This window comes from Ursus arctos, unplaced genomic scaffold (assembly GCF_023065955.2).
Source record: "Ursus arctos isolate Adak ecotype North America unplaced genomic scaffold, UrsArc2.0 scaffold_20, whole genome shotgun sequence".
NCBI lineage: Eukaryota > Metazoa > Chordata > Mammalia > Carnivora > Ursidae > Ursus > Ursus arctos.
The window spans coordinates 46256557-46271539 of NW_026622875.1; the positions used below are offsets into that span (position 1 = coordinate 46256557).

The 14983-nt window shown below is 49.1% G+C and overlaps 1 protein-coding gene across 1 annotated transcript in view; it reads left to right on the forward strand.

Moving 5' to 3' along the window:
- Positions 1 to 1573: 1573 nt before the first annotated feature.
- Positions 1574 to 14983, forward strand: part of CMTM7 (CKLF like MARVEL transmembrane domain containing 7) — a 51444-nt gene continuing 38034 nt past the window's right edge. The window contains exon 1 of the mRNA XM_026496845.4: positions 1574 to 1768. Coding sequence (XP_026352630.1) covers positions 1616 to 1768 — 153 coding nt within the window. The 5' untranslated portion in view covers positions 1574 to 1615. The remainder of the gene's footprint in view (positions 1769 to 14983) is intronic.

A 14983-nucleotide genomic window follows, 5' to 3' on the forward strand; every position in this document is an offset into this window, starting at 1 on the left:
AGAGCTGGGAATGTTACCGAATGGTTGTGTGTCTGTCACAGCAGCTCCTAGGTACACTTATCTTTGTTTTATGGAGAAAGAAGTAGAGGTAGCAGGCAGTGTTGTCTAAAGAGAAGACACATATTGGAGTTAATTTTTTTTTGGGGGGTCATGAAAATTACCAAATGTACACAAAAGTAGAGAAAATAGTGTAATGAATCCCCAAATGCCTCAACTTTGGTAATGACTGGTTCTCCAAGTTGAGTGTTCATCAGAATCACCTGGGAGACTTGTCAAAATAGAGATTGGGTGAATATCTCCACATTCTAGAATTACCAAGACTTTGTCACATTGATGACAGTCTTCTAAATAGGACAGCACGGACATCCTATAATCTCTGAGAGGCAGATTTTTTGGTCATTTATAAATGAAGTTAGAAGTTCAGTCACAAGGACACTCTGCTCAAAGGGCACACTGATAACATATCTCATGGTGGTAGCCTGGATGGGGCCTGTCTTCATTCAGAAAATAACCCAGAGAGGCATCTGGGTGGCACAGTGGGTTAAGCTCCCGCTCAGGCCGTGATCTCAGGGTCGTGAGATTGAGCCCTATGTTGGGCTCGGCGCTCAATGTGGAATCTGCTTGCCCCTCTCCCTCTGTTCCTCCCCTCCCCCTGCTCTTTCCATCTCTCAAATAAATAAATCTTAAAAAAAAAAAAAAAAAAACCCAGAAGGGAAGCGACACAGTACGTCACTTAGATAACTGTTTCACAGCCAATGGAAGTTAACGTAGGCTCTCCTCGTGACCCAGTAAATCCACTCATAGCTATTTACCCCAGAGAAATGAGAGCTTCAGTCCACCAAGACAAACAAACAGAACTTCCCAGAATGTTCACCACAGCTTCATTAGGTACAACAGGAAGATCTCAAATGGAGTGGTGAGTGAAAGCAGCCAGACACAAATGAGAATATTCAGCACTATTTCAAGTATAGCAAGTCCAAAAACAGGCAAAACGGATCTATAGTGACAGAAAGCCGAATATTGTGGTTGCCTGAGGCTTGGGGTTCAGGGGGTGCTATGAGGAAAAGTCGTTTGGGAAGAAGCACGAGGGATCTTTGGGGGGTCCCGGCACTTTCTATTAGTTGATCTGGTGGTTACACAGGTGTGCACATAGAGGAAAATTAATGGAGCTGAACCCGGAGGGTTTGGGCATTTCAGCGTGTGTAACTTACACTTCGGTGGAGTCCTCTTCCCACACATCCGCAGCCACGCCCACACAAAGCCCCAGGAGGCCCAGAGCCAGCTGTGGCCCGGGCCCTCCCACTACGGCAGGGCCCGGCCCACCGTCCGTGTGCCTGCTCCCTCCAGGCCAACTTCCGCGCCTCGGCGAGGGCAAGGAGCCCGCGCCCTCCCGGGAAAGCGCCGGGCAGCCCCTCCCCGGCCGGGTCGCCCCTCCCCCGCCGGGTCCCGCGGCGGCCGGGCGGTGGTCTCCGGCTCGGGTCCCGGACGCGTGCGCCCCGCCCCTAGCGGCACTCCGCGACCGCACTGGCCCGCCCCGGCCCCGCCCCCGGCCCGCCCCGCTTATCTGGCCGGTCGGCCGGGGCCGGGGAGGCGGCGGGCGGGCAGGGGCCGCGCGATGTCGCACGGAGCCGGGCTCGTCCGCACCACGTGCAGCAGCGGCGGCGGACCCGGGGCCGGCGCGGGGCAGCCGGGCGCGAGGCCCTCGGAGGGGCCGCTGGACCCCATCTACCCCCGCACGTACTCGGCCCTGCTGAAAGTGGCGCAGATGGTAAGAGAGGCCCGGGGCGCGGGGCCGGGGTCTCGCGGAGAGGCCCGGCAGGAAGGGGAGCCGGGAGGTGGCCCGCCGGGCGGCTGGGGCCGGGCGGGGCCCGCCGGAGCTTCGCGCCGCGGGCGGGCAGGGGGACCGCGCCGCCACAGTCAAGTTCGGGGAGGGCTTCCTTCGGAAAGTTGGGTGCGCTGCCGGGGCCCTGGAACTCAGCCCCGACGCCGCCCTTGCTCCCGCGGACGCAGGTCTCCAGGGTCCCAAGTTTTTTTCCAGCCACCCCTCTGCGGGGCCCGACCCGCTTTCCTACAGAAACCACAGGCAGAAGTTGCTTTTCCTCTTCCTTCCTCTTCTTTGGGCCGCGCCGCTTCGAACCCGAGCCGGGGGTGGAAGAGTCGCCCAGGCGGCGCGCTGAGGCGGCGAAACCCGTCCTTCTCCCCCTCGAGGCCTCCTCTTTCCTCCCAACGCAGAGAGCAGGGCTGCCCTGCTCTGGGCGCAGTTTCGCAGAGGAGAGGAAGTCCGAAGGCTCAGTTCTCTGGTGGGAAAAGGAATGGGGATCCTCGGGGGCAGCCCTCTCAAGTTCAAGGGAGGGTCCAGGTCTCGGGGCGGTGGGGGGGGGGGCGCTGGGTGGGGGAGGATCGATGGGGAAGGTCCGTCTTGAGGAGCCCGTGCTCTAGTCCCCCTGCTAACCGAAGGGAGTATCCAGCCCCGTATTTACTGTTTTTTCTATATGTACATACCTATGATAAAGTGTAATTTATCAATTAGGTATACTAGGAGAGTACCGACTAATAATATAGTAGAACAATTATAACTACATACTGTAATAAAACGTATGTAAATGTGGTCTCTCTCTCAAAATGCCTTATTGTACTGAACTCACCTTGTGATGATGTGAGATAATAAAACGCCCGACCGATGAGATAAAGGGAAGTGATGATGCCGGCGTGACAGAGCCTTAGGCTGCTATTCATCTGACCACTCAGCAGAGCAGAGGGTCATCTGCTTCTGCACTCTGGTTGACTGTGGGTAACTTAGCAAAACTGGATGGGCGGGGGGGGGGGAGTACTACAGTACTCATTTGGGGGAGCCAGAGTCATCTAAATGGGGAGTCCCCTGTGGAGCAGGCAGGCTGCAGGTCTGAGCTCTGGGTATGAGCAGTGTGGTGCCAGAGCCTTCCACCAAGACTGGTGTTGTCTGGCCCATTCTCTTGTGCCCCACTGTTCTCTTTCTAACCATTTTTTTTCTTCTTTAAACAAATTTTCATCTTAAACACCTTTCCCATTCGTTCGATGTGTTTTGTGAAACTAAGCTGGGCTGCTTGTGATTCCACTCATTGTAATGTTGGCAGCAGGAATGGTGGAGGGGGAAGTGGTAGTTTTGAAGGGGGGTGTGGAGAAAGGGATGTGGGCATAGGAACAAGGTTACACATCCAGAAGCTGGTGTCTGCTAAGGTGGGCCAGTCCCAGGGTGCCCGACTCAGTGAGAGCTGCCCCTGAATCCATAGCACTGTTGTTCTGGTGTGTGTAGAGGGGGCCGTCATTTCCTGCTTAGGCCAGATCTGAAGGGAGGGGGACTGAGTTCTCTTTTCTCTAAGAAGGGCCCCTAGATGGACCAAAAATTAGGAAGTGTTAGCTACTACTAACAACAACGCATTGTGCGGAGGAGTGTTGGTTGTGAGCAAGGCATTTTTTGGCTTACAGTAAGATTGCTAATCAGCCGAGTAGAGGGGACCAGCCTACCTCTTCATCCTTAAAAGATGGGGGGGGGGTGTTTGAGACCCTAATGGAGCCCTGGAAGACATATCATAAATCAAATAATGAGTTTGGTGGACAAAAATTGGGATCGGAAGCCTTCATCTGGTCCATGAATTTGATGGACAAAGGCAATGGGCTTAAAAAGGCTCCATGTTGGTCCATGAGTTTGGTGGATAAGGTTTGTGGAGAAGAGAAAGCTCCATTTCATCGAAAGCTCCTCAACGAGCCTCTTGCCTGTGGCCTGTATGCTGGGTTGCAGGTGACAGTCACAGGGCTTGTTGTTCCATAGAAGGGAACAAGACCTAGAGAACGGCTTCTCTGTTGTGGCCCTCTTAAAACCATCCTCGCGGGATTCTGACGTCTTCTTCCTCCCCTGGGGAGCCCCCTGTGATTGCAGGCTGGTTTGAGCAGACCTCTTGGAAGTGAACTTGCCCTTGCAGGGTGGTCATATAGAGAGACTATTTAGGGTGGTCCCCCTGGGCCTCTTGTCTGACTCTTTCCCATTCTCCTCTTCTTGCTCTTTTCTGGGACCTGCATGGACATTTGAAATTCTTTCATCTTTTTTGCTGGAAACATGTGTGCAGCCAAGAGTTAACAACACTGGGGAAGGGCAGGTGCCACAAGTGGGCATTCTATCCATGGGTCTCTGATTTCGACCACTGATGTCTCATTGGCATCCTGAATAGGCCGACCCATATGTCCTAGACTTCCCATAAAGTGTTTTCCTCATGGTCTAATCACCAGACCTGTCGACATATTACCCTAAGAAATAATTGAAAAGCCTGTTCCCTTTTGAGAACAACTTCCTTTCTTTGCTTTGAGTCTCCTGGGTCCACCACTACCAGAAAACAAAGAGAGATAATGGGAAGAGAGTGAGTTTCTCAGTGAATGTTGGTACTTGTCACTTTAATGAATATAATCTTGTGGCCACAATAGTTTAGTTTCTAGGGTCTTCCTCTTTAGACTAGAGACTGTCACAGTTGTTGGCCCTAAAGGAGTGGGTTTCTTTGTTGTTGTTAATAGCCCTATTTTTTTAACCCTATCATTGTTCTTAGTGAGACACTAGGGAGGGATGGGGGCTCAGTTGGTTAAGTGTCTGCCTTCCGCTCAGGTCATGATCCCAGGGTCCTGGGATCAAGTCCCGCATCAGGCTCCTTGCTCAGTGGGGAGCCTGCTTCTCCCTCTGCCTGCTGCTCCCCATGCTTGTGCTCAGAGTCTGTCTCTCCCTCTCTCTCTGTCTCTGACAAATAAATAAATAAATAAATAAATAAATAAAATCTTTAAAAAAAAATAATGTACTAGGGATTCCGTACTCTTCATCTCGTATGTGTCATTAATTGTTTTTAAGGATCCAGCGAAGGAACATATTTTGACAAAGAAGAAACTGATTGAAAGGTTGAACTAGTCAAGTCACACAGCTGTCAGCGCCAAGGTGGGCCCGACCCAGGCCTGACGGGCCTCGTGTCCCCAAAGACCCTGCAGAGTTCTTGCTTGTTAATAGATCTAGGGAAATCCATGCCCCAGGGAGATACCACGTCACAGCCAGTAGGATGGCAGCAGTGGGAAACACACGCTATCAGGCCAGGACGATGGGGAGGATGCGAAGAAATCAGAGGCCACATACGTGGCCAGTTGGCCAGTGGGAGTGTAAAACGGTGCAGACACGTTGGCAAGTAGTCTGGCAGTTCCTCAGACAGACACGGAGTTGCTGAGGGGTCCAGCGGTTCTAGCCCTAGGTATACACCGGGGTGAAGTGCAAACACTGTCCGCACAAAAACCTGAACACAGAAGTTCGTAGCAGCGTTATTCATGAGAGCCAAGACGTGGAGACTCTTGAGGTCCTGATGAGGACTGGACTGATGAACGGATAAGTAAAATGGGGTGGATTCATGGGCTGGAATAGTGGCAGAAAAAGGAACAAAGTACTGACAGGGGCTACAACTTGGAAGATCCTTGAACGCGTGCAAGGTGGAAGAAGCCAGACACAAAAGACGATATATTCTTTTTTTTCTTTTTTAGAAGATTTTTGTTTATTTTTTTGAGAGACAATGTGAGAGACCATGAGCAAGGGGAGGGGCAGAGGGAGAAGCAGGCTCCCCGCTGAGCAGGGACCCCAGTGCGGGACTCGATCCCCGGACCCTGGGATCATGACCTGAGCCGAAGGCAGATGCTTAACCAACTGAGCCACCCAGGCGCCCCCAAAAGACTACGTATTCTATGTTTCCACTTAACATGGGATGCCCAGAACAGGCAAATGTCTAGAGACGGAAAGTAGATTAGTGGTACTCAGGGCTGGGGAGTTTGGGAGCAACGAGGGGGCGGGGGGGCTGCTAATAGGTAGGTGGTTTCTTTTTGGGTGATGAAAGTGTTCTGAAATGGATTGTGGTGATCGTGGCACAACCCCGTAAATATACTACAAACCACTGTACACTTTAAATGGGTGAATTGTATCGCAGTAAAGCCACTAGAAGGAAATCTAGGGAGGAGTTTGGAGGGGGGTGCTCTGTATGACACCACTGGGTGTGGGAGGGTCGCAATTACAGGGAACTCCCTGGCCGTCCCCCCATATCCACTACTAGAGGAAGGAATGTCCCCCTGCGGACCTCACAGAATCGGAGCCCGAAGGGGGTGCCCTGAGGTTTGGAGGGGTCCAGATGGCTCTGTGTGTGACCCCGCCAGCATTCCTCATGAGTTCATTTGTCCAGCAGACATTGATGAGTGCCCCCTTCATCTTCATTTCTGCGGGAGCAGGGGCTGTGACAAAGTCCTTGCCCTCAGGAAGTCTGTGGTTTCACTGAGGAGACAGACAAGTCCCAAAATTGACTGGTTGGGAAAATAAAAAAAAGTCTGGTTGCCTGCCCTAGGAAGGAAGGAGAGCGGCTTGAAGGTGAAGGTCACATCTGAGTTGAACCTGGAGAGCTGGCCACGGGTTGGTGAGGTCGGGAGTGTGCTCTTAGCTCTCTTTTGCCTTTATTGGGTATGTTTCAGTTGGAGATAAGGGATAGGTTGGGGGTGTTGGAGGGGAAGAGAATACAGCAGGACACGCAGTACTTGGGCAGTACTGACATCTAGAAAGAGGTGTCATCTCCTTTTCTGGGCATCTGCTATGTTTTTATATAAGGCGTGTGGAATACAGAGGTTAACAAGACAGACCCTTTCTGCGTGTGCAGAGAAATGGGCTGTGACATTTGCAGAACCATATGGAAGGAAGAATCAGAGCATAGTTTCACAAGCAGCAAAGATGGAAACTTAAATGTCCTCCAGAAGTTTCATTTATTTACTCAGCAAATATTTGAGCACCTGTTGTATGCTAGAATACGGTGGAAAGGAGTAAATAATGCAGATCAGTCCCTGTGCTCCTTTATTCAAATAGGGAAGATAAACATTAATAAAATGATTATAAATATATAACTACAAACTGGGACAAAAGCTCAGAAAAAGAGGTACTCAGTATCATAGAGAATTAACTAGAGAGTCTAACCTGTCTGGGAGGTAAGGAAGAGTTTCTCTAAGGAAGGGAATATTTGAAGGTTGAGGGAACAGCATTTCCCGAAGAAGGAAAAGCACAGACAATGACTCTGAGAGTCTGGACGGAGGAGTATTGCTGTGGTTGGACGGGAGGGAACGGAGGTGGAAGTGGTTTGGGTGAGACTGGAGAAATATGCAAGGGCCAGACCCTCACGGCCTGCCAGATCGTCTTGAGGGTATAGTCCTTCATCTAAGATGATTGGGGAAGCATCCTGTCACCATCAACCCACCATTGAAGTGGTGGTTTTCAAACCAGGGCTGTACCGCCCCCTAGAGGTTATTTTGGAACTTTATGGAAACTTTTTTGGTTGTCCCAGGGATTAGGATCCTAATATATGTACATTTTGTTCATTTCAGCATAGTAATGAGGGCATGGCAAATATTTAATATACGAAAGAGATGTCTTATCTGAAATAAGATTAAAGGAGCCTACGCAGGCTGCGTAGAAGCTGAGTGGGTGTGTGAGTCTGGGGAGAGGACACTCCGTTTCCTGGCATGAGAGAGCATTCTGAATACCCTCCAGCAGGCCAGAGAGATTACGAGCTTCACTCTGGAAATTCACAGCCCAATTCCCAAACAGAATTGAACTGTGGGGGAGCTCAGCCTCTGGTATAGCTGTGAATAGACTTAGGCGTGGAGAACAATCCAGCATAACCCAGAACGGTCCACCCCTCTTTGTTCTGCTTTAGCGCTGTGTCGCAGGGGAGCACCAGTTTGGTTCCCGAATGCAGTCTGCACACCCCTGTCCTATTTCCTGGAAGCTGGAGGGTTAAAGGCAGCAAAGAACCTCACTGCCAAGATTCTTTTCCTCCCGTCCCAGTACTGATCCAACAAGAAGAAACTACTTTCCATCAATAGCCAGACAAATAAAAGTAATAAAACATAACAAGTTATGGGCTTTATTCCCGATGACAGAAGTAATGCTTGTTCGTTGTAGAAATTTGGGGAAACACAAAAAAGAACGTAGACACTCCCACCCTCTGTTTTCCAAGACTAGTATTGAAAGTAAAATTTTATGCCATTTCATAGTAGACATCTCTAATTTGGGATGGTTTTGTTTTGTTTTGTTTTATTTATTTATTTATTTATTTTTAAAGATCTGATTTATTTAACAGAGAGAGAGAGGGAGTGAGCGAGCAAGCATGAGTGGCAAGGGGAGAGGCAGAAGGAGAGGGAGAAGCAGGCTCCATGCTGAGCAGGGAGCTGGATGCGGGGCTCCATCCCAGGACCCAGGGATCATGACTTGAGCTGAAGGCAGATGCTTAACCGACTGAGCCACCCAGGTGCCCCTGTTTTGTTTTATGTAGAAAATTAGGATGATATATACCTATTTTGTAAAATGCTTTTTTTTTTTTTTTTTGCTTAATATGTGATGAATGTTTTCCTGTGTCATTTCATGTTTATCTGCAATTTGGTTTTTAACAGCATCACTGTAGCCAGTCATGGCTGTACCATGGTCTGTGTGACCAGCCCCCTCCCCCTCATTGTGGCTCAGAGAGCTTCCAGATCTGTGGATGTACAAACAAGGCCGTGGTGAACTTCCTTGTGGAGAAGTCCTGCTGTACACACCCATAAATCTTTCCCCAGGATAAATGGCAGTGACCTTTTACGGAGAGAGAAATGAAGTGCTTCGTGCCCTTCGGAGCATGGCGACATTAAACAATGATGTAAACGTTTTAGTATCTAGAAATGAATGGGTGTCCCTTTATCATCCAGAAATTTCCAGGAGCCAAATGTGATGGTAATCATATTTTAAGTCGTAATAGTATTTTTGGCGTCTAATGGTTGGGAAAAGGAACAATGCCATTGAGGGGCTGGAAGATTCCGCAGTGCCTTTAAATGCACTGGCATTTAAGTAATGGCAACAGCATCCGCATCAGTTCGAAGAAGGATAGTGCCACCGGCTTCCTCGAGCACGTGGATTTCTTAACTACTGGCCAGAATTCCCCTCCAGGGCACCCCGAAAACCACCTGCCCCCAGATCGGAACGCAGGGGCCAGAGGAGAGGGTGCTGATGGCGCCACCCAATGGGGGTCCACCGGGCTGCGGGGGCCAGGGTGGAGCACTAGTGTGTGCGTGTGTGGTCCCGCGGGATTTCGGGCATTACTGTGGGTATTAGAGACCCTCCAGGGCAATCCTGGGCCTCGGTCAGGGGCTCCCTGTGGGGGTCCGTGTGTGGAGTTAAACGCTCCCGTCCCCCCAGGCCCTCGCCCCGCGCCGTGCTCCCGGCGCTTCCTGCTCAGCGCCACTGGACATGCATCTGTTTCCTCCCCTGCCATCTGCCTTCCCGCGCCGGCCCAGGCGTGCTGCCCAGGGAAGCCTCCCCCGACCCGCCGCCGGCCGCATGCTCGCCGCCTTTGTCACCGCCTGGCTCGGCGGCTCCCTGGCCCGCGGCTCGCTCTCCGGCATTCCTCGCTGCGGCCTTAGCAACTCCTGGCAGCCGCCGCCGGCGCAGAGCCAGGTGCTGGCTGCTGGTGGCTCCGCAGCCCCCGGGGCTTCTCCGAAGGAAAGGAGGACGGGAGGGGACCTCTCCCCGCCCCAGCCCAGCTCCCTGGGCGAAAGCGGGAACCTAGAAGCTTCTCAGCCTCCTGCAAAAAAAGCACTTCACCTGCTCCGTGTTTTCATCAGCAGTGATCGGGACATGGCCTTTCCTCTTCCTGGGGCAGCCACACTCTTTCTTTTTCTTTCTTCCTTACTTTCCATAGATGAAAGGATAGGTGGATTGACAGAGAAAGAGAAATTGTCTGTAAAGCGGTTTTCACGTATTGCCCACGGAAAGGATCGCTGTGAAACTGGCGAGCGGTATCATCCTGAGTTTTAAAGATGGAGAAAATGCAGTTCCTTCAGAAGGGGATGGGAAGGAGGAAATAAAGGAGAAATGAATTAAATGCTTCCAGGTACGGAGTAAATTGGAACCTTCTGGAAAGCATGGAGAATGACTATTCTGTGACCACAGTGCAGTTTTACTGACTTTTCCTCGTAGGTTTTCTTTATTCCCCTAAGAAGGCGGCAGCAATGCTAGTGACTTTGTGAAGAAGTCTTTTTTTTAACTTTTCCTCTCAAGTGACAAAAGTGGTACTTTAATAATAATAATAGTGTTGATCCCTCACTGAGTTCCCATCAGGTAACAGCCATTGGGCCAGGTGCTTCACGTGTGTTACCTCGTTTAATCCCCCTGATAAGTAGGTTCGATCGTTATCTGCATTTTACAGATGAGGAAACTGAGGCAGGGAGGTTCAGTAACTTGCCCAAAGTCACAGCCATAAAGAGTGAAGCTAGGTTCTGAACCAGGCAGTTCGCATCCACATCTTGAGCTCATAAAAGGACAGTTTGGGGTCATTTCATTCTCATTATCAATACCCCATGAGCATTTTCCTGTGTCATTGAACCTTGTTTGAAAATGTTGTGATATGTGCCTCCGAGGCCATTGTTTGGTTGTACCATAACTGATCCCATTGGCTCTGCGTTGGAGGGCAGGCTGTGGCAGATCTAAAAGGAGGTGCTATGAGACGCGACGGCAGGTGCTAGTGGCAATTTCACCCTTTGCCAGAGATGAAATCAGCCCGAGGAGGGAAAACCCCTCAGTGGGGTATCGAACAGTAGGTGATAGTATTTTAGACAGCATATTTACATGTCACCCACAGGGCTGCTGGAAGGCTTAAGAGAAAACCATCATTATCATTCTCATTTGTAAGTCACAAGTTCCTCCTGGAAGGGTTGGGAACAGAGGGGAACTAAGGTTTGAGTATCTGCTGTGCTATGTCAGGCAATTTTACATGCAATTTCCCTTTCTTTAGCCCTTTTAGTGACTCTGTTTTATTTATCCACCCCTTCTTTCGGTTGAATGGAGGCTGAGAGGTTTTGTAACTTGCTCAGGGTTCAAAATATTCATTAAATTCTGGAGCCAGGTTCTTGACACGCAAGAACTCACTTGTCATTACAGCATTTCCAGGAGATGTCAGTATTCCCATTTTACAGATGAGGGAAACTGCGGGGCCTTCTCTGCAGCCTTTAGGCTTGTAAGAACCGCCTCCATCTCCCAGCTGTCCTCCCCTCCTCCATCGTCCCTTCTGGGGCCATTTTAAAAAAGAAAAGTCCTGATCCAAACAGAAACTATGGCTGTGTAATTGCTCAAATTATGTTTACTTCTTAAAAATAGGTAACCTGATCAGGGCACTTGGGTGGCTCCGTTGGTTAAGTGTCCAACTCATGATTTCAGCTCAGGTCATGATCTCATGGGTCGTGGGATTGAGCCCTGCATCAGGCTCCACGCTCAGCTGGGAGCCTGCTTGAGATTCTCTCTCCACCTCTGCCCCTCCCCCCCACTCACTCTCTTTCTCTCTCTCTCAAATAAATAAATCTTTTAAAAAACAGTAACATGATCAAGATTTTAAAAATATAAAAAGTCCTCCAGTTTCCACTTTCCCTCCCTGGAAGCTACCAGTGATACTAGTTTCTTGTATCTCCTTCAGGAATTATTTTGTGCTTCTGTGTGTGTGTGTGTGTGTGTGTGTGTGTGTGTGCTAGCATGTGCACGCTATAACAGCTGCATTGCCTTCCAGAGAACGGATTTACCATCGTTTATTGAACTAGTCCCCACCGACAGCACTTAGGTTATTTCCCATCTTTTCTCTCAGTGCTGTGGCAGATACCTTTGTATATAACATAGTTTTAGGAATATCAGAAGGTGAAGGCCCTAGAATAAGAATTCCTGGACCAAATGTTGCCTGCTCTTGGAAATTTTTCATCTGTCCTGAAACTCAGATTTGCAAACATCACCTTGTGATCTTCTCCTGAGGGACTTCAGGGGTCTTCCACATGCGTTGACATTGAGAAGGACTCTACTTAGCATTCGGAGTTCAGAGTTCCACTTAACATTAAGATATTAAGAACCGGGAAAGTTTAGGGAACAAGAAAAGTTGTATGACCAGCATTTTTCTTAGAATTTCCCAACATCCATCACAGGGGTGTTGAGGTCAGCTTCCCTAGTAGTAGAGCTAGAGATGGGGTTCTTGTGCGTTTGGTCAGTTCTGAGTGAGGGAGGCAGGCAAGGGCAGGAGAAGGAGCTCGACAAAGATGGGTTTTTAGAAGTCTAAGCCTCAGCCTGATCTTTCGGGGATCTCTGGATAGTGAGGTGCACCACAGAGATTCTCCTGTTTTGAGGCAGTGGAGCTGGGCTTTTGTACCCTTCATTGACTGCAGACCTGGGGGATGGGGAGTTCATAAACCCCCAGGAACCTCTGAGCCAGACAGCGGCAGCTCTCCAAGGGGAAATCATTAGCACAAGGTTGCACGTGGGCGGAGTTAGCAGCAGCGCCCCCTGCAGTACCCGGGCAGTGGTGCACGGACCTGGTTAAAGGGAGCGCCAGTGAGCAGCGCACCAATGGAGTGCCCGCTTGTGTTCCTTCGGAGCCCTTGGAATTGCTTCCCGTCTTTCGTCTTTCGGATCTCTGCTGAGGCTCTAAGCGGATGCAGTCTGGGGACTTAACAAACCTGACTGCAGACTCCTTCCACCCGCAAAACTGGTTTCTCAGTATTCTTGCCCAGTCACCCTCTGGATCTGCAATGCCAGACTGCTCAGCCTTCCAGACCGCACAGGACTTTTGATGTTGCTTTTTGAGGTCCACTTAAACAGTCCTGTTATTTTTTTCGTTTCCTATTTGAAACGAGGAGAGGAAAACAAATCAATGTGTACTGAATGAAAAATCAGCTCAACAGGGAGCAAAATTATTTCGGTAACCTTTTATAAGGGAATTACAAGCAAAGTCATGGTAGTATAAATAACTTGACCATATCTGTTTTAACTCCTTGGAAAAACTCTAGGAACATAACCACACGAAATTTTCCTGGAGAAAAGCAATTTGATTTCAGAGATGGGGCCATATTGACACATGCTGTTGTGAGTTTCACGTGGAAAAGGTAAAAGAGGCCCCACTAACCCTTGTATTGATGTGACACTGGGTTTACAAGGGTTCCTTAGGTATCAGCATTACTGAGCAGTGCGTCCTGTTTATTGACTGCCACTTAAGTCAGAGGGAAAAAACTCTGCAGCATAACATGCATCCCCTGGGTCTAATAGGGGGTCTCCTTGCTGACCTGCTCTCACCATTTGTGGTGACATCGATCCCATATTTAGAGATGTGATTGCTGCTTCAACATACAGCTGTCTTAGTGTGATTAACGGATGAAAAATTGCTTTCCTGTTGTAGTGGGTTGAATGAAGACCCCCACAATATATGTCCACATCCTAATCCCTGGAACCTGTGAATGTTACCTTATTTGGAACAAGGGTGTTTTCAGATGTAATTAAGTTAAGGGTCTTGAAATGACTATCCGAATTACCTGGCAGGTCCCTAAATCCAATGACAAGTGTTTTTGTAAGAAACACACAAAGGAGAAGATGATGGTGACTATTGGTTTGAAACCCTCTCCTAGCTTCTCAGGTGTAATCTGAAACCAGCCCCCCATACTGGGAGGGCAGGGGGAGCCGAGGAAGGAGGCACATTTAATAAGCAAAGGGAACTTACATACGAGGCTTGTCTTGGGCAGCGGCAAGATGAGTGGATTCTGCACCTGCCCACCAACCCTTAAATTTTGGCCTTAACTGGGTTCAGTCACATATACCGTCCAGATGTTCTCAGCATTGCATCACTATCTCAAGGCTGTGTCCTTGGAGCAGCCTCTGGGAGCGGGAAAGGTAAGTGGAACCCATGTTCCAAGGACAGGGCGGGGGCAAGGACCTCCGAGTGCCTGGGTCCAGCTCGCAGGTCACCTGGCGGTCACATCTATTTGATGACCTTCTCCAACGGTGATGTGAAGATGTGGCAGAGATTGCAGTGATGTGGCCCTGAGCTCAGGAACACTAGGGCGGCCGCCGGAGGCTGGAAGAAGCGATTCATGGATTCTCCCTAGAGTCACCAGAGAGAACTCCATCCTGCCAACACCTTGATTTAAGCCCAGTGATACTGCTTTCCACTTCTGACTTGCAGACTTGTGAAAGAATAAATTTCTGTTATGCTAAGCCACCAACTTTATAGTAATTTTTTACAGCAACCACAGGAAACGAGTACAACCAGTTCAAGACTTCGCATTGTGGTCAGATTCTAAAAATTCTCAGCTTTGCAGACTGTAGACATTTAATATTTTCTCCTGTTAGAAGCATTGCTTGTTTCTCGGAACAGTGTTTCAGAGAAGAGATGGCCATCCTCTGACACTCCGGATGGCAATTACATCTCAATCTTCTTTATTTTGGTATATCTTTTTCCTTAATAGCTTATTCAAAAAGAGAAGCGGTCCTTGAATTTCTGCTGAGAAAAGCAGAACCGTAAAGATAGAGCAAACATGAAGAGAACATCAGAGAGTCATTCTCAGATGGCAGAGTAGAGACAAAAGATGAAAAGTCTATTCCAAAGAAGAGCTGCTTCTGGCTTTCTGCGGGCATCAGATGAAGTGTCCCCAGTTCCGCCAAACCATTGGATTGCCAAATAAATTTTACAGCATTCTAGTAGAATTTTTAAAGATAGGATATTGCAGGCCAAAAATATGTCTTAAGGCAGTCAAGTTAGCCCTGCTTGTGAAATAGTTGCAATTAAAAAAAAATGTTTGTAGGGGCTCAGTTGGTTAAGCCTTTGGCTCAGGTCATGATCCCCGGGTCCTGGGATCCAGTCCCACATCGGGCTCCCTGCTCAGCAGGGAGTCTGCTTTTCCCTCTCCCTCTGCCCCTCCCCCTGATCGTGCTCACTCTCTCTCAAATAAAATAAAAATTTAAAAACATCTGTGAAAATTAAAAATGTATGGAGAAGTGCCCAATGACTTAAGTCTCTAAATCATAAATACTTTTGTAACTTTTTGTTTGTAAATAATTCCAGATTTACAGAAACTTTGCAGAAACAGTACAGAGAACTCTCCATATACCCTTCCCCCAGGTTTTCAGCTG